Source organism: Mastomys coucha, chromosome X (genome assembly GCF_008632895.1).
Source record: "Mastomys coucha isolate ucsf_1 chromosome X, UCSF_Mcou_1, whole genome shotgun sequence".
NCBI lineage: Eukaryota > Metazoa > Chordata > Mammalia > Rodentia > Muridae > Mastomys > Mastomys coucha.
Window position 1 is genome coordinate 145,082,427 of NC_045030.1, and position 23,935 is coordinate 145,106,361.

At 44.1% G+C, this 23,935-nt stretch overlaps 1 protein-coding gene and 1 long non-coding RNA gene across 2 annotated transcripts in view; both read left to right on the forward strand.

Moving 5' to 3' along the window:
- The window catches only part of LOC116098295 (IQ motif and SEC7 domain-containing protein 2), a gene marked incomplete at its 3' end in the record, with an annotated part of 84,735 nt that overhangs the window by 16,959 nt on the left and 43,841 nt on the right, over nt 1-23,935 (forward strand). The window contains exon 3 of the mRNA XM_031380970.1: nt 10,736-10,765. Within this exon, the coding sequence (XP_031236830.1) occupies nt 10,736-10,765 (30 nt within the window). The remainder of the gene's footprint in view (nt 1-10,735; nt 10,766-23,935) is intronic.
- LOC116089860 overlaps nt 22,613-23,935 on the forward strand; it is a 15,496-nt gene continuing 14,173 nt past the window's right edge. Inside the window, exon 1 of the long non-coding RNA XR_004118491.1 lies at nt 22,613-22,722. This is a non-coding gene — a long non-coding RNA (uncharacterized LOC116089860). The remainder of the gene's footprint in view (nt 22,723-23,935) is intronic.

Sequence of the window (23,935 nt, forward strand, 5' to 3'; positions counted from 1 at the left end):
ATGGTGATGTTTGAAGAGGGTGGTGCAGGCCGAGCTGGTTGAAAAGGCATTGGTATAGATGGTTATAGGGAGCCCAAGTATTAGTTTAGAGCAGTGGTTCTCAACCTTCCTAATGCTGTTACCCATTAATGTAGTTTCTCATGTTCTGGTGACCCCCAACCATAACAGTATTTTCACTGCTACTTCATAACTGTAATTTTCTAATATTGTGGAGCATAATGTAAATATGTTTTCTGACGGTCTTAGGCAACCCACGTGAAAAGGTTGTTTGACATCCTCCAGGGAGTCAGAACTGATAGATTGAGAAATGCTGGTTTAAAGTATCCAATCCTGTACTCTCCTTTCTTGCTTCTGCCCTAAGCAGAAGCAAACACTGGATACCAGAACCTCATATCAGGAGAATTATCACTGTCTCTGCTTGGTATGTACAGTATGAAAGACAGAGATCCCAAAAAAGGAAAGGGACTTGATTTTAGAGTTTTAAAAAGCATACCAGCCAATCAAGGTGGCACCCAGCTCAGCTGGAAGTTGGATGCACAGAATTTCAAGACTAACCTGGGCAACACTATCAAGACCTCATCTCAAATACAAGAGAGACAAAGGGAGCACAAGTCAAAGCAATGTATGTATTCAATATTATTTTTTATTTTTAACTGACATAGTAATTATACATTTATTATATACAGTGTGGCATTTTAATATATGTATGCAATATGTGATCATCAAATCAGGGTACTTATTAACCTATACTCAAACATTTACATCTCTTTGTATTGAGAACATTAAAAACCCTCTCTACTAGCTAATTTGAAATATTTCAGTAGTTTTTGTCAACCATTGTTATCCTACTGCACTATGGGACACTATGTCTCCCAGCACCTCTGTACCCAGGAACCATCTTCCCTCCATTCCCTTCTCATCCTTTTCAATCTTGGTAAACACTATTCTGTTCTGTATTTCTGTGAGATTAACTTTTTTTTTTTAAAGCTTCTACATATAACTTAGATTATGCAGCATACACACACATTTTTAAATGATACAGGAGGAGTTGTAGAATAAAAAGCCCATGTCTTGTCAGGCACAGTGGCACATGGCTATAATCTCAGCTCTTGGAAGGCTAAGAGAGGAGAATTCTGTGGTGGGGGTGCGGGGAGAGCCAGGATAGTATACATAGAGAGATCTTGTCAAAAAGAGGCCTGGCTTTTGCTTCCTAGCCCCTGGAGGTGGCCACTCCTTTTTGTTGTTGCTGGTTTCTGTTTAATTTTATATTTTTAGATAGAGTCTCACTAAGTGGCCCTGGTTGGCCTGGACTTGCTACATATATATCAAACTGGTCTCAGATTTGCTGAGATCTTCCTGTCTTGCCTTCTGACTTCTGCCATTATGTGCATGTATCACCACGCCTAGCTGTTGTTTATTTCAGACAGGATCTCATAAAGTCTAAGGTAGCTTTAGGCTTGCTATATACCTGAGGTTGACCTTGAACTCTGGTTCCCCCTGACTCTATCTCCTAAGTACTAAGATTATAGACAGGAGCTCCCATGCCCAGCCCAGTTGGGTATGGTCAGTTTTATCATTTAGCTTTTCAGGTAGTAACTTCATTTCTCTTTTTTTATTATTACGTGAGTGTATGTGTGTGTGTGTGTGTGTGTGTGTGTGTGTGTGTGTGTGTGTGTATGTGTGTAAGTCTTACTATGTAGTTACACAGGTATGGAATTTATGATCCTACCTCCTCTGCCTCCTAAGGGCTGGGATTTTAGCATATGCTACCATGCCCAGCCAGGAAAAGAATTTAAATGCTTTTTTTTTTCATCTTGAACCACAATATGCATACAGAAAAGTGTTCATATCACAAATGGTAAAAACCATACAAACCAAACACTGACTTAACCAGTAATCAGGTCAAGATCTGATTCTCCATTTAGTTTACTTGGTCTCAGGGAAGCCTTTCAATGTGAATGCCTTGGTCTTTTATTTATTTATGTTTTTTTAAAACAAAACCTTGACATTTATTTAGTGTGTGCACATGCACACACATGCACAAAAGTACAAGCAACATTTTGTATGGAAGTTAAAGAAAAACTCTAGGAAGTCTGTTTTCTTCTCCCACCATGTGGGTTCTAAGTACCAAACTTGGGTCATCTGATTTGGCAGCAAGTGCCTCTACCAGGTGAGCCATCATGCTACCACTCTACATTTTTTTTTCTTTAACATGCACTTATTTGTTACATTCTTTGTCAGCTCCCTCCATTTCATTTTTTTGGTTTTCTTTTTCTAGAATGTTGGTAAGTTGGATATTGGGCATACTAGATTGATTTGCTAGGCCATGTACCTTTTCTCTCCTATTTTCTGCCTTACAGATTATGAATGAGTTCATATAAGCTCTTATTCTTTGTATGTCCAGAATCACTCCTCCACTCACTGGTTTTACTTAGTGATTCAACAGGGAGCTGATTGTTATAATGGATGTCTTTCAAAAGCCAAAATGAAAAGCAGTTTATTTGAGGCTACTAAAATGTCACTAGACACTCTAATCCATTCCTCATATCTTAGTTCCTTTCTCCAGGAGCCCTGTGACATTTTGCCTTTGTGAGAATGCCAGACAGCTTAGCTTGTGTTCTGAGTCCAGTACTTAGAGTGACAAGGAAGGAAGGAAGGATTTTGTTGTTGTTGATGATGATGATGACAACGACAACGATGATGTGTGTGTGTGTGTCTGCGCGCGCGCGCACACGCACAAGCACTCACATGTCATGGTGCACATTGGAAACCGGAGTACACATGCTGAGCCATCTCCCTTGGCCTGAAAGGATTTTATATGTTGTCAGTTTATCCCTTGTCTTTTGCCCCCTAGTTATGTCTATTCTTCTTGATACATACCAAGGCTAAGTCTGGAGTCTCTCTCAGCCTCTCCTGACCCAAGTTGCTCCCTCTTCAACTGCAGTCCCCTCTGAGGTGTTCTTTGAGAGCCTTCAACTCCCTGAGGCCTTTTTAACTTGTTTTTGCTTTCAGAAACTTGTTGAAATCTCTTACTCACTGATGCTACGCTCTCCCACCCTCCTGATATGATCTCATATTTTTACTTTATTTTATTCCTTTACTTGTGTTTTACTACAGTTCTAGAAGAGAGGCAATACACATTTATGCTCTTGAGTTATAGACTTTGGCTCCAGCTAAGCCTGATTGAAACTAGAAATATTAGTAACGCCACATTCCCAGTAGCCAAACTTGGATGACCTCATCTTGACCCTATGTTACTGTTTGTCGAAGCCAGTGTCATGAACATTCCTTTAGCAGCCCTGGCACATCCCTTCCCTCAACCTCCTCTACCTAGACCTCAGGTGAAGAAAAGATACCTGGGCTCTGTCCCCATTCTGGCTATTGCATCCTTATGAAGCCTTCAAACCTCTTTCACCTCCCTGGGTGCTCTGTCTATGACTTGATAGGCTCTGGTCTGCTGTGAGCAATCACTCCAGGATTGGCTAAATGCTTGGGGAGCAGCCAATCTTTATCCTGGTAGTGAAAGCAGGCGGGCCAGAGATGATCCCCAAGCACACTGGAAGGGGCTTGGAGGCTGAGTTTAGACTTTTGCAACAAAAGGCTTGCTCTAGCTGCCTGCCTTTCTGCAGACAGTTTCATCATGGTTGAACACTTACTCCTGTACCTTCAGCAGAGAAGGAGAAATGTAAGGCCAAAAGAACCAATTCCATTTTCCTGTCCCCCTCCATTCATTGGCAATATTTGTACCTACCCCCACTTTCTTTTTGGGTGCACCTCTCTTCTGCCCCTTCTAAAAGTACTTGTTGTAGCTGGAGAGAGAGATGGCTCAGCAGTTAAGAGCACTGGCTGCTCTTCCAGAGAACCTGAGTTCAATCCCCAGCTCCTACATGGTAGCTCACAACCATCTGTAACTCTAGTTTCAGGGGATCCAGCTCCTTCCTCTGGCCTCTGAAGGTACCAGGTATCACATGGTACACAGTCATACATACAAGCAAACCATTCATACATATAAAACAAAATAAATAAATATAAAATTAAAAAATAAATAAAAATAAAAGTGCCTGCTAAATGTTTCTGGTATAGGGTACATTGGGCTATGCTGTGTGGAGAGGAGATGGGAGATAGGGAAGGAAGGCAGGCCAAGCTGCAGGCTGGTATGAGAGATAAAGTACCTCTTGGCTCTGCTGTGACAGAAAGGAGCAAAAGTTGTGGCAGTTGAAAAGGTATTTGGTGTGCATATGTATGATGACACATGCTGACTTAGGAGGCTGAAGCAGGAAGGTGAGAAGTTTTCATTGCATAGCAAAGTCCTGTCTCAAAAACCCAAGCAATCAGACAAGTACAGATTTTAAACTCAGATTCACCACTTATTAGCTGGGCAATTGTGCATGAATCACATTGTTCCACCAAGCTTCAGTTTCTAAACCCCATATGATGAGAACAACTACCTCAGACAGATATTAGGATGATGGCATGAGTCCCAGACCATTGTAAACACATAATAAACAGTGGCATTGTTATTGTTTGGGTTATTGTTAGTTTGGCTATGATATAAGCCAATAATGCCTGCTTATTATATTTATTATGATTACATAATACTTGTTTAGGATTAAAAGGAGGCATACCTTGCATGAAGGCTCCCTGGAGCTTCCCAGCAACTATAGGGCAATGTTTATATTCTGTTAGCTAGTCTTCAAGTCTTTGGTTGTAGCCTTTGTTTTCTTTAAGATCTAAATATAAAGTGATCTTTTCTCTTTAGTTCTGGAACATGACATTTAAGAAGGGATTGCCATGTGTAGTGGTACATGCCTATAATCCCATCCCTTAGAAGGAAGAAATGGGAGGATCAAGATTTCCCAGGCAGTCAGAGCTACCTGGTGAAATCTTGTCTCAGAAAAATAAGAATAGAGCTGGAGAGATGGCTCAGTGATTAAGAGCACTAACTGAGCTCACAACCATCTGTATAGCTACAGTGTACTCATATACATAAAATAAATAAATAAATCTTTTAAAAAAGAGAAATAAGAATAAATATAGACAAAATATTTAGACTAAAATTTGAAGCAATCTTTACCATCACTACTGCCACTATCATTACCTTTAGTATTATTTCAGACTTGTTCAGAGAGTTATGGTGAACAAGGACAACAGAAAAACTAAAGGCCAACGACATTCTAGAAAGAGCCTTTATACATATGTATTTTTTTCTCTAGAAGCATTTAACATCTTTTCTTTAACTGTCAGTATTCTGAAATGGCATAGCTACATATCTTGAGGTGGGTCTCTGTTTTGTTGATCTCGTGGCCTTTCATTCCTTCAGTTCTGGGAAACAGTCTTATACTGTGTCTTTGAGCATTTCCTTCCTGCTGTTTCCTCCAGCTTCTATTTCTGGAGCTCCTATTGTTAGACGGAGGAATTCCTCAATTAATCCTCTAATTTTCTTATCTTTTTCCCTTCCGTCATTCTCGTTCTTGTGTTATTTTCTTTCCTTGGATATCTTTTCACCTTTTATTTTCTAATCCCACTGACATTTTTATTCTAGCCCTCACTATTTTTCCTTTTTAAAAAATTATTTATTTATTTTTATTTCATGTGCATTGGTGTTTTGCCTACATGTATGTCTGAGTGTGAGGGTGTCAAGTCTTGGAGTTACATACAGTTGTGAGCCACCATGTGGTTGCTGGGAATTGAATTCAGGACCTTTGGAAGAACAGTCAGTGTTCTTAACTGCTGAGCCATCTCTCCAGCCCCCTCACTGTTTTTCACTCTCCATATTTCTTCTTCTATTTTCATTGTCTTTGTTCCTTTCAGATTCCTTCTTAAGTTTGTTTTCTTTGTCCATCTGCCTTCCAGGTTGGTGGTCTTCCTCACACAGCTTTGCAGCATACAGTAATCTTTGACTGCCTAGAACTTCATTTCCTTTAAAAATAACGAATTTTATTAAGGTTTATTTAATATAAAATAAAATATACCTAACTTGGGGGTTGGAGCGATGGATCAGCAGTTAAGAGCACCTGTTGCTCTTGCAGAGGACTCAGGTTCAGTTCCCAGCACCCACATGGCAATTTATAACCATCTATAACTACAATTCCAGGGGATCTAGCATCCCTTTCTAGCCTCTGCTAAGACCGGGTATACACACACAATGCTCTTATATACATGCAGGTAAAACATTCCTACATATAAAAATAAAAAAAAAAATCTTAAAAACAGAAACCCTAACTTAAATGTCTTTGGATGCTGCTGCTTTGAAACTAGTTCCCATGACACTACGCAGGTGCACCCTTTGCTGTTGGAAGGAGGAGAGTAGCAGGAAGTTAGGGCACCAGCATTTCCCAAGGAAGGTTCCTTTGCTTTTAGCTCTGTTTCACCCCATCTGCCACTGCACCTGGTGTTCTCAAATCCAAAGCCTCCCCGGTTGCTGGCCTGGTGCTGGAGGTGGAGAGAATCTGACTGGACAGCATTGAGGACAGCTTTGCAATCCACTATTTTTAGCTTTCTACCTCACTCTGCCTTCTGAGGTGTACAGTATCTCCAAATCCTGAGCACTGAAGGGGTTCTGTAAGCAGAATGGTTTACTTCTGGCCAGCATCCTAGGCTTTCTCTTTTCTGTCTCTTGTTGCTGTTATTTACTCACATTTTGGTAGGATTTGGGAATGGAGACAAATCAGTTTAATTAACTCATTGTGTTTAGGCGAACGTTCCTTTTTTTTATCCTAGGCAACTGCTATTCATCTTCCATGACTCGTATAGGCACCGTATCCTCCAAAGAGTTTGTGTTCATGTCTGTTGGGTGGGTTAAAGGACACTTCTCTGTTCTCCTATGATATCCTCTTCTTCCTTCCTAGCCATTAATGTTCTGAAATTGCCTATTTCAAGCATGACTGAGACACATCTTCTAGTGGTCTGGAGCTATGCCTCATTTCCTCCCATAGTCCTAGCTTGGGATCTGGTTCGTAGAAGTACAGAGTGAATATGTGTCACTGGAATGAATGAGTGAATGAATGAATGAATGAATTTAGACATAGCTGGAGGGAATGATTATCTAGAAAAAGAAATAAGCTGTGTGCAATTGGGCTGATATAAGGTTAGTTTCTCTGTATTTCTCCTCTCTTTCCCAAGGTTTTCATGGACTTTTCTAATGGAAGAATGCATTCAGTGCACAGTTTTAAAAAAGCTATTCAGAACTGAAGACCAGTATACAGACAGACTTAAGAATGAAATATCCCAATGGATAGCCTGGGAATCAACATTTGCTTAGTAGGGTTTGCAGTGAAAGGTGCACTGGCCACAGATCCTGTAGGTCTTGGCTGGTGGGACATCCCCGAATTACAAAGCAGGACCTAGCTAAGGAAGCAAAAAGAGGAGGTTCTTGGGTCTCAGTTTTCTACAAATCACAATATCATGGACTGCCCCAAGAAACACAGGTCTGGGTTCCAAAGTTCAAAGACTTCTCCCCACAAAGCAAGTGTCTGTGGAGCTAAGTTCATTAGGACTCTATCCCTTCTAGACTATACTCTGGGTATCTGGGGTCCCAAATTCCCTGTCCAGGTTTCTCAAGCTTTTAAGAACTGTATTATCTTATTACCCAAGTCTATTCATTAGGCCCAAGTGTAGCCTACGGAGCTGGGGAGGGGAGCACAGGGGAGCACAAAGATGTATGATATGCATGTGTACATACACACATAGATAGATAAATAGATAGATAGATAGATAGATAGATAGATAGATAGATAGATAGATAGATAAGCAAATAGATATTTCCTTCTACAAACAAGAGTAAAAAAGTAGGGTGTGGTCCCTGGGTCTTTGGTTCCACATGTGGACAGCTGAGTCTGGTTGATAAGAGAAATAAACATTGGGGTTTTGAAGAAAGTAAAATTTTGTTTGCTTGTTTGTTTTTGAGACAGGGTTTCTCTGTGTAGCCCTGGTTGTCCTAGAACTCACTCTGTAGATCAGGCTGGCCTCGAACTCAGAGAGTCACCTGCCTCTGCCTCCCAGGTGCTGGGATTAAAGGCATGTGCCACCACTGCCTGGCAGGAAGTGAATATTTTAAAGCCTAAAGAGGGCTTAGAACTCAACTAATATAGCTCTATCATTTTACAGATGAAGAACAAAGGTTTAGAGAGGTGACTTACCAGAGTTACCAGAGTTAACACTGCCTGCTGCAGACCAAATAATAATACATCCTAACTTCCTACCACTTTACACTCTCTCCCTTAAGTAGGAGGCAGATTGACTATTCAAGGCACTGTTCCTCAAAAAGGTGCTAGATCACTTTATATTGATGTTTGTTGCCTTAGGTTTTCTATTGATGTGATAAAACTTTTGGGGGAGAAAAAGCTTATGCTTCTACATCACAGTCCATCACTAAAGGAAGTCAGAGCAGGAACTTAAGGCAGGAAGTGACACAGAGGCCATGGAGGAACACTCTTCTGGCTTGCTCAGACTGCTTTCCTATACATCCCAGGACTACCTGCCCAGGAGTGGCACCACCCCTACTAGGCTGTGCTTTCACACATCAATCATTAATCAAGAAAATGTCCCATAGACTTGGCCTACAGGCCAGTTTAATAGAGTCATTTTCTCAACTAAGATTCCCTCTTCTCAAATATGTCTAGGTTTGTATCAAATTGACAAGAACTGACCGGCACAATTGTTATCCATATACAACATACTGAGTGCTTAGTGATAGACTCTTGAGGTAGGAGGCACCCTCACTTTGGATCTTATGGTGCTATATCCTCCCAATTGAGGAAGAATTAGTCCAGTGTGAGAATACATGGCTAATACACTCTGCATCAGGATTAGGACATTCCCCAACCCCATTGCCATCATAGAAATACTTTGGAAGCAGAAATACTGTGATTGTTCACAATGATGATGGTGGTAGTGTTGGTGGTGGTGATGGTGATGATGATGATGATGATGATGATGATGATGATGGTGATGGTGATGGTGATGGTGATGGTGATGGTGATGGTGATGATAGCTGAACTCCTTGAGCAGGTAGTTTTCTCCCCAGGTTAGAGCCTAGGATATAGTCGACTGATAAATATGTGCTGTGTTTTGAGATGGGTGCTTGTAAGGAAACCAGACTCCTTGGAGCAGGTGATTAGTACTAGAGATGCTGAGGGTTTTTGGCTTCCATTCTGTAGGCAGCTGGGGAGTCACTGAAGTTTGGCTAAACACTTGTGTACTTGAGAATAACTGAGCTGGAATTCATAAGCTGTCTTGTTGCTATAGAGTGCAATGGAGAGTTTTAATAACTTCAGTAAAGTCTGGTATGGCCTTGATTCTCTGTTCCTTTATGGGGATAAAAAAGACAACAGGTTGATACTGCTGTTATCAGCTGAACATGCACCAGGTATCAGGTACTTTAAGCCTTAGAGCCATTCCATGAAGGGAGGGATTCTTGCCACTGCCCCATACTGCCCCATTTACTGAATGAAAAATCTGAGGTTCTTGGAGAGCAAGGTGATTTCTTCAGGATAATGTGGCTAGTAAGCAGTCAGACTCAAGGAAGCAGACTCACTTAACACCCTAGTAGAGACTACTTTAGCACCCTTATGCTTGCCTGTCCTACCTTGCTAGAGCATGTGTGTGTGTGTGTGTGTGTGTGTGTGTGTGTGTGCGTGTGTGCACAAGCACATTCTCTTAACAAATGCTCTTCTAAAATCATCCTCTCAACATAGATCTGGATAATATCCACAAGAAACCTAAGAATATATCTTGGCTCTCTCAGCTAAAGACAGAACCTCATGTATTCATCTCTATGCCTTTTACAGTTCAGCCTGGAAGAGGCTCTGAGTTGTGGAGTAAAGAGGGAGGAAGACTACTTTCCATACTCTCACACTTCCAGGGTCCCCAGTTTTCCTTTCCCTCTTCTGTTCCCAATACAGTAGCTTCTCTGTCCAAACCTCCATTACACAAGTACATGTGCATACATACATTGACACATACTATCCATGTGGCTAATCGCTTGTACAGGCATATGCGCCTATACAACACACACTGTTCTCAGGGAGGAGGAGTGAGGGAGGAGGTGAATGGACCTAGTTTTGCTCATTTCCTGACTTTCCTCAGAGCTGGCCCTCACTCCATTCTCTTTTACCTTTCTTTTGCATCTGGGGCCATGCATAATGAAGAAGATAGTACAGTAGAAAGGATCCTAGCAGCTGACTCATTTACCGTCTTAGCTTGAGTCTGTTCATCTGGAAAATAAGCAGGTCAGACTAGGCAGTTGGCAAAGCCTCTTCTATCTTGTTAATAACGTCTGGTATTTGTCTGCTTGGTTCCAAAGAGCTTAATCATCCCAACAACTCTGTGAGGATCAACCTTGTATTACAAATGGGGAAACTGGGGCTCAGACTCAGAGAAATGAAGTAGGTTGCCTAAGTCACAAGGATGGTAAGTAGTAGAGACACTATCTGAACCTGGATGTCTCTGGCTGCTTCTCAAGCCACACTCCAAGGAAAGCCACACTCATTGTGACCCCAGCTAGTTCTCTGACTCCACACACCTTCAATGGTCCTTTGCTTACTTACCTAGCCGACCCGTCTTTCTCCAACTGACTAAGCACTCATCGTCACTTGCTGTTCTCCATGCATGAATGAAACACGTGTGTGTGTGTTTTTATAACATACATTGGACCTCAATGTGGGGTGAGGGGAAAGAGTGGTGAACTTATACTGACTATTGTTTTGGTTTTTTTTTTCTTCCATTTCTCTTTCAGATCTGATGGTGAGAATTCCAGAACAGTCAGGTCAGTACCTCGTTTCTTTAGTAGTACTTGGGGGACGGGGATGGGCCTAGAGAGGAGGTGTTTTCTAGTTATTACTTTGGGGTCCGTGGGTAGGGGTCAATGGCAGGGTTCATTCCCCCATTGGTATTAGAAGTGGGTGTAGAACGGAAGGGAGGACAGGGAGAATGTGGCAGGCTTAGAGATGATGGTATTAAAGACTGTCATTCAGTCCTCGCAATCCTAGGGGACTTGAGAGCTTTGCTGCACACCTCAGGGGCTCATAAGACATCAGCTCCAGACCCAAGAATTTTTCTATTTTCTTCTTCCAGGAGGGAAGGGAGCAATGGACCCTAGGCTTGCCCGGTCTTATTTTCCCTTTGTCTCAAGTAATAGGACTTACATTAACTTTAGATGTGATACATTCTAGATATTAGAAACATATATGGTATGCTGGGTGGTGGTGGTGCACGCCTTTAGTCCTTGCACTTGAGAGGCAGAGTCACTTGGATCTGTGAGTTTGAGGCCAGCCTTGTCTACAGAGTGAGTTCTAGGACAGCCAGGGCTACACAGAGAAACCCTGACTCGAAAAGCCTGAAAGGAAGGAAGGAAGATAATGGTGACAAGGAAGCAGTTTTGCACGCTTGGTTCAAAGTTTCTAAGCTTTGGTAAGGTTTAAAGGAGATCTGTTGGTACTTGAGGAAGCAGAAGTAAAGCTGGAGTAAGACCAGGGCCTTTTGTGCATGCCTCTGGCCATCATCTGTCAGAAACCTCAGGAAGGCAGAAGTGTCAGAAATACGGATAATGTAGGGATGGTGAGGCGGTTTGGGGTGTGGTCTAGTCTTAGCATCTGGATTGGGAACTATGGCTTTTGAGATAAGATGGGCCCAGGCAGTAGAGACATACATTGGGGACAGTCTGTGCTCTCTAGGCTTGCACTAGTAAATATGACATCTTTGTGATGGGTAGAAAGCAGATCACTTAAAGAACTATTCTTCCTTCCGAATGAGTCAATTGAAAAAAATGTTCCCTTTCTTGTGAGCCTTGCTCACCAGGCTTTCCAGGTTGGTGGACAAAGCACAAATGGGTTGTTAGCTCATACCTCTCAGCTGTAAATTCTTGGGTGGGGCACAGCTTGACCAACCATATGTAACAGTGCAGTTCCTATCATGCCATGCACATGACTGGACATGGACTGGGGTCAGAAGTTGTCTGTGTACAGACAGAATTCATCCTCTTGCAGGAGGTCTGGGGTAAGCAAATTGGTACCCAGGTCCAAGGGGGAGGGTAGACACATGCTAAGTCCAGCATTAAATCAATGAGAATGTGGTGGATATAGTCAGCCCTGATGTCTGGGCAAGAGGTCTGTGATGGCACATAATTAATCCTTGCATGCAGCCAAGGAGCATGGCCAGGCACAGCTTGTTCTAGCACTTACGATGGCACTTGTCTAAGAAAGGACACAGATCTCAATGTCCTTACTGTGGTTTTGGAGAAAGGCAGCCTGGGATGACCTCAAGCCCAGGCCTCCCATAAGCATCTCTGTTAATGTACCTGCTAGCTTGCTGAGGAACCAGCTGAACTCATCTCTAGTTGTCAGCTCCTCCCAGCTGGGAAGCTCCTGGAACCTTTTAGTTCTTGCTATTTAAAAATGACCATAATCATGAGTCAAGTGATGACATATATTGGGCCTTTATAACTTAACAGAACTTGTAGAAGACTTGCTTTATTTGATCCACCCAGTGACACTGTGGATGGAACCTGCGATGGCCTTATCATCTATGTTTTACAGTTGAGGAAACAAGCCAGGATTCAAACTCCAGTCAGCCTGGCATCAAGCCCAGATTCATGCCTTTACTGTCACTGTAGGACTTGGTAACAGCTTTGCAGATGATTATCCTCACCATCATCCAAATATTAGTAATCATAATAATTATCGTTTATTCTTCATATACTAAAAACTGTAAATATGATCTTATTTAGTGCTCACAGCAGCTGCATTAGGCATGGATTATGATGTCTGATCTGCAATTGAAGAAAAGGAGCCTGATGAGAAGGCACATGCCTTTAATCCCAGCACTTGGGAAGCAGAGGCAGGTGGATCTCTGTGAGTTTGACTCTGGCCTGGTCTACAGAGTGAGTTCCAGGACAGCCAGGGCTACACAGAGAAACTCTTGTCTCAAAAACAAAACCAAAGCAAATGATGAAAAGGAGATCCCAAGAAGGTCAGTCCCTTACCCAGGGAAAGAAGATCAATGGGGTGGGGCGGCATTCTTCTGATGCATACTCTGAACTCTCTGGTTCTGAAGCTAGTGTTGATTTTACTCGGATTTACTTCCTGGTGTGCATACTAGGCTCATATTCAAGGACGCTCTAACAGCTTTGAGGACTTAGCAGGCAGACCAAACTCGGGCTATGGAAAGGGCCTATAGCAGTAGCACATATAAAGCAAGGTCTTGCAAAATAGTGGGCAGACCTTTTAATTTGGAACCACAGTTGGATGGGACTCTCTGAGGATACTTTCAGGCCCCATGCATAGGGCTCAGGTTCACTACAGTTAGGGAGTGCTTCTTGGGGTAGATGGTATCTGAGCAGGCAGGGCTACACGGGACTGACTTTATTTACATAAGTAGAGTCCATGGATGTAGAATCAAAATGACTAGGAAAGCAAAGGATGTGTTTAAAGCCAGGGACCAGTCAGTTGGGCTAAAACAGACATGAGCAGGAAAGCACTTCTAAGGTAAGGACCATGGTTGAATCAAGGATGTCTCACATATCTCTTTAAGCGTGTCCAGCCTTTTGAGTTTATGACATGGTGTTGTCATCTACAAAGTTCACACATGGAAACCATGTAAACTTATGTTTACAAAACAATGCAAAAAAATCTCAGCTGGGGAGAAGGCTCATCTGGTAAAGTGCATGCTATATAAGCATGAGAACCTCTGGTTGATGCCCAGAAGCCATATAAAAAGCTAAGCATGATGGCATGATCTAGTGATCACAGTGCTAAGGAGACAGATTCCTGGAGCTCACTGGCCAGCCATCCTGACAAATCAGTGAGAGGCCCCGTCTTGAAGAACAATTGAAGAAGACACCTATTTTCATGCTCTAGTCTTCACACACACACATACACACACACACACACACACATACACACACACACACACACACACACACACACACACACACACACACACACACACACACACACACACACACACACACACACACACACACACACACACACACACACACACACACACACACATGCATACATCTACCTGTACACACACACACATACATCACACATATACATGTTCTTCTGTACTCACATGCACACATACCATCTACCCACACATACACACACATACATACACACACGCCTGCACACATTCACACATGCATGCACACATACAACCAATCTCATAATGTTTTAAATAAGTTCATAATTTTGTGGTGGTATCATTTATAGCTCTTTTGGGGTGTGGGTGGCCTCTGAGTTGCAGGTTGTATACACCTGAATGATGAGAAGATAAGGGAAGTAGGCTCTGTGGCACAGAAAGCAGGGAGAAACTTTGGATCCAGGCTAAGGGTTCGTCTTGGGGCTAGGTTGCTTTCCAGTTATTTGACTGGGCAAATTGGTTTGTCTCTTCTAAACCCCAAGTTTTCATCCAGTAAGCATCTGCATTCATGAGTGTGCATATACATGGGCACATGTGTGAATGGAGAAGAATTTGGTGGTAGGGGAAAACGCAGGAAGAAGACAAGTAGGCCTCAGCTAATATAAAAACTGAATAGCAAGGAGTGAACATGGCAGGTAGACCACAAACTGCCCATGTTGGGGCCCAGGCTTTAGGGCCCCCTCAGTATTCAGTACAAAAGTGTAATTAAAGCTAAACAACTGACCATGGGGCAGGGGGCCAAGATGGATGCCTGGGTTTCCTGTATACCCAGCAGAATTTTTCAGACCTAAAGGCACCTTAAGCCAAAGTCCAGATTAAGGCTGGCCATAACTAAAGATCACAAAGTTATCAGCATAGCCTGCTTCCTAGCTATCTGACGTTTGCCATCACTTAAATAATCTGGTCCTTTGTTTCTCTTTTATAAAATGGTTCTGACTGCACTGAATTGAGGTAAGTTGAAGTATCCCTATGCTCAACATCAAATAGCAGCGCAGCCAACTGCACTACAGCCTCTCTTAGACTAACCCGTAGCTGTATGATCTAGAGTCATGCTGCAAAATGTGGACAAGTGTAGAACTTAAAAGAAGACATTCAGGAGGGGCTAGATTGATCCCACCAGCAGAAGGTAAGGGAGTTCCAGATGTCCCAGAGGCAGTCATGGCTGTAAGAGGTCAGGCTGGAACTCCATGGCCCTGGGGACCAGGCTGAGGTTGTTAGAAATGCAATGATAAGAGCAAGAGGAGGTGGCCTGTTGCTAGGGAAGGAGCAAGGGGGTAGGGGAGCCACTGACACCCTGTGAGCCAGGGACATCCCCATGGCAACAGAAGCCACTGGTGTCTGGAGAAGTGGGAGGAGGAGCAATGGCTGGCTTTGTTCCCAGAGGAGGCCTCCCACTCTGGGCCTCAGTGTCCCTATCTGTCCCACTGAAAATTTGGTTTAGGTATTTTGAAGATTCTTCCTTGTTTTGACCTCCTAGGATGACTAAGACCTTACAGTCCTTCCTTGGCTCCCCCATTCACATATCTGAGCTACTGTGATCAATCCCCAGAGCCGCCCCAGCTATGTCCAGGCCTTCCCTCCCATATGTTTCCTGTTCAGCTCTGCCTGGCTACCCACCCTGCCCAACTCTCTGTTCCTACTGCTTCCTGTGCCTCCAGCCTTTTTCACTTACTGCCTCTAACATGCTCTCTGTCTGGGAGGGGGAAGCAATTCCCATCCTGTACAGTGTGGGAAGCCTGACCCCCACCCACCAGGATTGCTTCCTCCATCCTAGGCTTCGCGGATGTCAAAGGTCTGACCCTCCCCTCCTGTGTCCCTCCTCCCCATTTATGATCACTGTTGCAATTTATTGAGCTATTTCTAAGAGCTGGGCTCTCCACATGCTATTTGGCAGGTACATTTATGGTGACATATTGTGATTCCCCACTTTACATAAGACTGTGTTGGGTAAGCTCCTGGGATTTGTCTGAGGTCCTTCTGGTACCCTGTGGTGGGTCCAGGTTTAGAACTTGTCTCTGTATCATTCCTTCTGCCCCTAGCCTGGGGTGTAGGTGCGATTTTTTGTCTTGAGCAGCAGCAGCCCTACCAAACTATGGCTGGGTGCTTTATATGTAGTCTCTCAGTTTGTCTTCAGTATACTCTTAAAGGCTATATATTTGTGTTATTTTAAAAACCAAGATTCTAAGACTTAAAAAGCTAAGTTAATTTGCCCTGTGGTAAAAATTAAGGTGGGAATCTAGATCATCAGATTTGTAATTACCACAGCTTTGTGAATTTAGCCTGATTGCTTTCCTGAAGCACGGAAAACATTCATTTCCTAAGTAGCAGACCTAAGTTGGACAATCTGGTTTTGATGAGGGATGACAAAGAAAGAGGTAATTGGGGGACCCCTGCCCACAGGGAGCTCTAAGTCTAGGGTTTCTACAGACAAAGATGAGTTAGTTTTAGAATGTGACAAGATAGATGGCCAATGTGTAAGAACAAGAGTCTAGAGGGATTGATCCGGCTTCTGATAACAAGACAGAAGGAAGGACCGAGGGGAGCTGGGTAATTTTCCCAAAGGAGGAACTTTTTCTGGAAGCTCCAGAGAGATGAGTTAGGGCAAATGGTTCCTCTTCTCCCCTTCCTCTCTGGGTTCTCCTGCCTCCGCTTGGCCCAGCCCCCGGAAGTGGGTGACCCCTAAGCTGGCTGAGTGCCTGGTTGGCACCAAAATAAACTTGCCTTCCCTCTCTTTCCCTCCCCTTGCCTCTGTCCCCTCTGTCCTGGCTTTAATTAGCAGCCCTAGGGATGAGTCACTTGGCAGCTGGGGAGGGAGGCTATGCAGAGCCCAGTTAAGCTTCGACTCTTGCCCTGAGCCTTACAGGCAGCACCACAGTGTTCATATGTGTGGGTGTGTATTACTGCATGTCAGGGAGGCTCTGTGTCATTGCTGCTTAGAAAAGTGCAGGAGCAACTTTGCATGCTGCCTCAAGGCCATGCATGTCAGGGTGTCTGCACATAAGCAAATCTGGTGGTTGCTGCATTTGTCTCTGTGTGTCACTGAGTGTCGCTCTGTGTGAACATCTGGCTGTAATGTGTGACTGTGATAGCAAGTGTCAGGAAATGAGGGAGGGAGCATTTGGGCTAACAAAGACAAATGTCATAATAATTGCAGTCACTTCTGATGTTTTCCTTTATACTAGCCCTGGGCTTGCATCCCCAAATTTCACTTGTCTTAGTTTGGGTACATCTTTTTGCAGGGAACAGAAGCTTAACCAAGCTACCTCAAGAATAGAGAGGGGAGAGCTATACTGAGGCTACACCTCACAAAATTAAGAACAATAAATTAGTGATAGCCATGCTTTTTCACCACCAAAATTAAGACCAGAAGTCAAGGAACAAGATTGTTCTTTGACTCTGTAGATCTCTTGGGTCTATGTCTTGGCTTTATCCCTCATAGCTTGCTTGACCCCACCCCCTGCAAATTCTTCTCTATGGCTTTTTCTGCTGCTGTGGCACCCTACCATGGTCACAACCTAGAAGCTATGTGTGACTTAAGGTCCCTGTCATTTAACTGCAAAGATCCTGTCCAGCCTCTCGTAATACAAGACAGCAAGGTGGATTTTCTGTTCTCTTGAAAATGGATGAGGGTAAAGAAGTAGCATATTTAGAACCTGGTCTTTCTTTTGAAAACTGAGCAGGGTTTTTACATGCACAAAAGTGAGCTTAGGAGTTGGGTGTCATGGCACATGCCTTTAATCCCAGCACTTGGGTGGCAGAGAAGTTTGAGGTCCAGGACAGCCAGGGCTACACAGAGAAACTCTTAGAAAACAAATGAACAAAAATTTGAGGACAGATGTTAAGATTGCCCATACACTGAGTTTTTGGTCTCTACTTAATTCCAAGTGACCTTTCTTCTCTGTTTTCAAGTTCCATGTTCTTATATCAAAACAAATATGTAAAACTAATTCTTCACTTTTTCTTAGGATATTTGTATTGAACCCAGGACCTCATGCATGCTAGACATATGCTCTATTCCTAAGGTACCCTGCTTATTTATTTTAAGTCAAAATACCTTTTAAACTTTTTGGGGAGGGTGGGGGGACAGAGTCCCACTATGCATCCCTGGCTAACCTGGAACTCTCTATGTAGACACAGCTAGCCTTGAACTCCCAATGGGAGCATTCCTGAGTGCTAGAATTAAGGGAATGTGCTACCATGCCCAGCCCAAAAATACCTTCCAAATGCATAGTGCAAATGACCATTGTTACCAGTTTGTGGCAGTCTTCATAGCCTCAGAACAACTGGCATAATGTTCCTGATGGTATAGCTGCTACCAAATTCATGGTCACTTTAGAGAGTTTTCTGTTTTGTTAGTTCAGTGACTAAATTTATAGTTATTTGTAGTATATAATTACAGACACACATTATCAATATTACCAGCGTGACGCTTGAGCTTACTTTTCCATTAATACAAACCCTGCAGTTTTTACATTAATTACAGAGGGAATTAATGACCCCTTAGACAAGTTTTCACCTATTATTAAAGAGTTAGGAACCAGCTATGCCAGTAATGACTGGTCTCCAGATGTGAGGGCAGTGCCTATAGCTCTGAACTTGGCCTTGACCTAGCACTTCTCTAGCTGACATTAGAGTCTACTTAACACCTCATCTGGGGCCTCCTGGTTCTGGTCCATCAAGAGATGCTGATATTATTTTTAATAAATATAACCACTAAATTATTACTGTTAAGTCTAAGTGACAGAGATTATCCCAGGCTCGGGCAGAGTCTCTTTTCTTTTCTCCTCTTACTTCATTTTTATTGTTCCAAATATTAATTATTGCTTTGGTTCCAAAAATATCTATTGAATTTCGGGTAGTGTTAGAGACTACTTGACACATATTATCTTTAGTCTTCATGACCATTCTGCCAAGTAGAGGTGATTTAAGGGTAGGGAAACGTATCTAGAGGAGGTGAAGTGACTCAACAGTTCATGCATTTTGTCCTTCATTCAAGGATGATTTATCGAGTAGCTACCAATACCAGTTGATTCAATGTGGCAAATAAGATGGTGCACAGTAAAGTGACAGGCCCTGCGCTGGACTCCACTGTCTGGTTAGGAAACAGAAAATGATCCAAAATTATAAGAGAAGTGTGATGTGGTGTGGAAGCATCAAGGAAGCATGCCTAACTCAGTCTTAGCACCAGGGACGATTCCCAAGCTGATGGTCCAAAATGAGACTTGGAGGATGAGTAGAAGTGATCTAAAGGAAGATGAAGTGGTGTGAGATGAAATGGACAGTATTATATCCTGGAAGTGTGGGAGGCGTGGTTGGCACCTGGATTTGTGAGGAAATAAAGCTTCCTCTGCAGTGGGAGTGGATTGTGAAGAGAAAGGATCTGGAAATTAGAAGAGTGTACTTTAGGAGGCTGGAACTGGGGCCCTCATCAGTTGTACCCACTGCTAGGGAGCTACAGGGCTCAGCAGAGGTGTTTCCATGCTTCCTGGGCTCCTGGAAATGTGTACTGAGCCAGGCCACCTCCTGGGTGGGTCTGTATATTATTCACACTGTATTGTTGTGGCTTCAGTGCCCTCTAGTGTCCACTGGGCTATCTTGCAGCTGTGCTGTGTATATCACCCCCCATCAACATATATAACTAGGTGCTGGAGACATTGGGATCAATGAGACACCTGTGCCTACAGATTTCCAAATTAAGTAGATGAAACCGTGGAAAGTGTCGAGAGAAGGTAGCTGAGAGATGAGCAGGATGGAAGGGGACTAGGGAGGTGGTCCACCCTGCCTAGGTGGGATCAGGGCAGTATCCCAGAGGACAGTTTCTAGCTGACTTTTGAAGACTATCCAGGTGGAGAGGTGGCCTGGGGGTCCAGGGGGAGAGCACAAGTTAAGGTGAGGCATGGAGCAACTGGATATGCCTGGGAATTAGAAGTAATTCTGTCTGGGTGAGGTATAGGTCGGGGGGAGATGGGGTACATTTCTGTAACCATAATACTGAGAAGTTGCAGGCAGGAGGAGCTCAAGTGTAAGGCTAGCCTGGGCTCTGAGGCAAAATACTATCTCAAAGAAATGGAGGGAGAGCAAGATTAGCTGAAGGTGGAAGATGGGAGCTAGGTCACCTAAGGGTCTATGATACCTGTTCCTAGCTTATTTATTGGGTATTTAAAGCATGGAATCAAATTCAAAGCTTCTTTACCCTTTGGAATCACACATCCATCTTGGTATCTGATGGAATCTGGAGAATGTATTTCTCTGGGAATACTTTCCATACAATTCCATGGTACTCCCTACCATGCCTAGCAACGAACCACAGACTTCCAAAGTAACCCTAGTATAAGTGAGGAAAACCTATCATGGCCTCCAAGGATTTGCAATATTGAACCCCTCCTGCACCTCCAGCCTCACGTGTGTCTCTGCAGTTTTCCCTCAGCCACATTGGCCTCTTTGAAGTTCCTGGAAGCAGCAGCTCAGGTCTTTTCTTCTGCGTAGAATTCTTTCTCCTTCCTGTCTCCATGTGAACATAATGTCTGTCTCTGCTCAGACATAAGCTTCCTGAAGACAGGACATTATCTACCTCTAGAACCCAGCACTGTGCCTAGTCCACAGTATCTGCCACATGAAGGACTCACTAGTAGCCTGTGCCTGGTTAAAGCTCCTCACTCTGAATTCATTCAGCTCCTTGTGAGTCATTATATAAGTTTATGTAACATGCTTAGATATGCCTGAATCACACAAAGGCACTTCATTAACAGGTATTTTCCTAGAATTCTTTCCCATCCCTGAAGCAAATGGGCTTCTCAAAAGTGTCCCCTCTGTCCACTGGGAGATGGCTCTGACTCTTTTGCTCAAGCGAGACTCTTCCATTAGCATGGGCATACTTGAGCCTATGGAATCTTGACAAGAATCTATGAGGTAAGCTAGGTGTGCTGGCACATGCCTATAATTCCCACACTCAACAAGGTGAAACAGGAGGATTGCTGTGAGTCTGAGGTCAGTCTGGGTTATATAACAAGTAGTAGGCCAGCCCAAGGCTTATATAGCAAGACCCCCATCTCAAAAAATGACAAATGAAAAAACAGCTCTGTGAGGTAACAGCATGGCGGGGTGGTCATACCTGCAGTCTCAGGACTTGAGAGGCTGAAGCCTGGGCTGCAGAGCAAGACTCTTTCAAACAAACCCAAACAAACCTCTGGAGTATGGAACTGTCAGTGATCTTCTTTAGGTAACCAAACTGAGTCTCAGGGGGAGAAACCCAGGCAAATGATTACATTGAACCTACTAGGCTCCACAGTGAGGAGGTTTTCAACTCCTCAGAGAGTATAAAAGAGGCTTCCTCAGTGTTGGATATCAGCAGCCTTACAATCAGGAGTACAATTTCTGTTCTCAACTGCTGCCAGGCTAAGAGGAAGGTCTGGGCCAGAGGTGAAGCAGCTGCAGGAGCTGGGAGAGTTGAGGTCGAGGTAACCGAGCATGGTAGGTAATCTGCAATCTTTCCTGATTGCAATCAGGACTTAAGAGGCTGAAGCAGGGGAATTGTGAATTTGAGGCAAGCCTGGGCTACAGAGCAAGACCATTTTCAAACAAACCCAACTAAACCTGTGGAGTAGGGGATTGTCATTTCTCTTCTATAGGTAACCAAACTGAGTCATCTATAGAATAGAGGAGACCGCAGAGGTCCCACAGATGCCAGGACCTCTCTCTTCCTAGCTGTCTTGGCTTTCTTCAGATGAGCCAGTTGTCCTGGTAGGGAGACAGGAAGGCTGGCCTGTGGCCTGTCATCTCCTATTTCTTCTGGATCACTGACCACCCTGGCCCTTCCCAGGAGCCTTCTGCTCAGAACAGCCAGGAGCCTGGGCTCTGGGGCCATGAAAGGCTGGAATGCCCAGAGCTGTACCCATGCTCCCTTTTTAGGAATGTTCCCATCCTTCAGACCCTCAAAATTCTGTTTTCTTTGATAGTTGAGATTGCCATGTGGATAGACAGGTGTCCTGATATATCAACATTGCTGAGATTCTTTTGCCCCTGTCCAGGCTTCAGTTGTTGCACCTGTAGAATCAGGATGGGCAGTCTTCCTGGACAAACAACCTCTTGATTGTAAATAGCCATGTGCTTTTCAGTTGTTTTGTTTTTGCCAGTGTAGAAAATAACAGAGAAGTGGATGAGAGCTTATTATAGTCATAAAGAATAGTGTTCCTGGCCATGCTCTCATATCAAAAACTGATTTGGATTTTACTTGATGTGGACTGTTCTAGGACAGTCTATATATGTCTGTAAATGTGCTGAAATGAAGATGCTCATGGAAAGCTTCTGCTAAAAGATTTCTGTATGTACAAAATAGTACTGAGACTGAGGGTACAGATTTCAGATTTTGGAATAGCCAAATTAAGCCCCAATCTTGGGGTTCTGCCACTACTACTACTAAGCTTTTGTATCTCAACTGTCTATAGAGGGTATTCAAATAGGCCCCGTGACACAAACTTTTCAGGATGAGACAAGTTGTTTGTGGAGATTGCAGGGGAGATGCACATGGTGGGAGGACAGCCCCAGGTTTGGCTGTGAGGAATAAGAGAGCTCTCTAAACTGCTTCCTCTTGTTAGGAAGTGCAAGGAAGGAGCAAAGTTTCCAATTGCAGCCTGGCCTGCAGCCCAGCTGGCCTGGCCCCTCCTCCTTGACTCCTCCTTCTAGGGAAGGGCTGAAAAAGAAGGGGTGGGAGTAGTGACCGGGTAGCACTGGCAGGGCTAGGGAGGGGGACTGCCCCTGGGACAGGTCCAGACTCATGGAACCCCCCTGGAGGAGCAGCAGGTAGGAACCTGGGCCACTTAGCCTGACCCCCCTGCTTCCTGCTCAGACCTAGACCCACTGCCTAGGCTGCTGATTCAGCTGCCTTCTAGCTTCCTGGTTTGTGGCTCCCTTTCTGTACTCTTGAAGGCCTTTGGTTTAGGAGAAGGGGCCGACTTGAGTGGGCGAATTAGTGGGCATCTGAAAGCCAGTTCGGTAAGGACCTAGGAACCCAAAGCAGCACAGTCCATAGCCTATGAGAGGTGACCTTTGTGACTGCTCTGGCGCTGTCCTAGCACACCGGCAGCCCGCATGCTCCAGCCACTGACATTCTGATGCCAGCATTCCAGCAGCCTGAGGGGTGCTTGAGGCTCAGATGCAGTGAGACATTGAATCAGGGACCAGGAGTGAGTGGCACATAGAGGGTACTTGAGAAATAGCTACTCTCATGACAATAGCTATTTGTAGTTTCACATATGAATTCTCGTGTTCACTTTCTCTGTAAAAATGTGGGTATCTTCTGACTTGTAATGCATTAGAGAGTGGGCACCTGGCTTGAACTACAGCCCCATTTCTGACTTTTGCTTGGAGTCTTGAATGGCCAATACTGACCATCTACCTTTAAGGGGCTTATGGAGACAGGGGCTGGCTGACCTGGAGGTGCAAGTTCCACTTTCAGCTCATCCTGGCTGTGGCCATCTTCGTTGGCTAGGGCAGGGAGAAGGCCTTTAGCCCCCCTACTTACTGTCCCTCCTCTTCCTTCTCTCCATTTTCTGGACTTTAATCACATCGAGCAGGTGTCAGAGGGGCCTTTAGACTGTGCACTAGGGGTGGGGGTGGGGTGCTGCAGAGGGGTGGAGTGTGGGCCCAGCCTTGGGATGTGTGGGGATAGTAATGGCCTTGGAAGCAAAAGATTCCTCCTTAGAAGCACCCTGTCCTCTACCTTGCCTGCCCTTCCACCTCTAGCTCTGAGTCCTATCCTGTCACCAAGACCACTGAGATCCTGTCAGTCTTCTCTGCCCTCAGCCCCCTCTGCTCTGATATTCTCTGGCTCTCCCTGTCTTCTCTCTGTGTCTTTTGTCTGGCCCTTTCTCTATCTCCCTCTTCCTCTTTCTCCTTTTCTGTCTCTTTCGGTTTCTCTCTGTCTTTTCCTCTGCTCCTGCAGTGGCCCACCCCACCCTAACCCGCCCCAGGCCCCTCTTCCCTCCTCCCCTCCCGCATATGAGGGGTTTTCTCT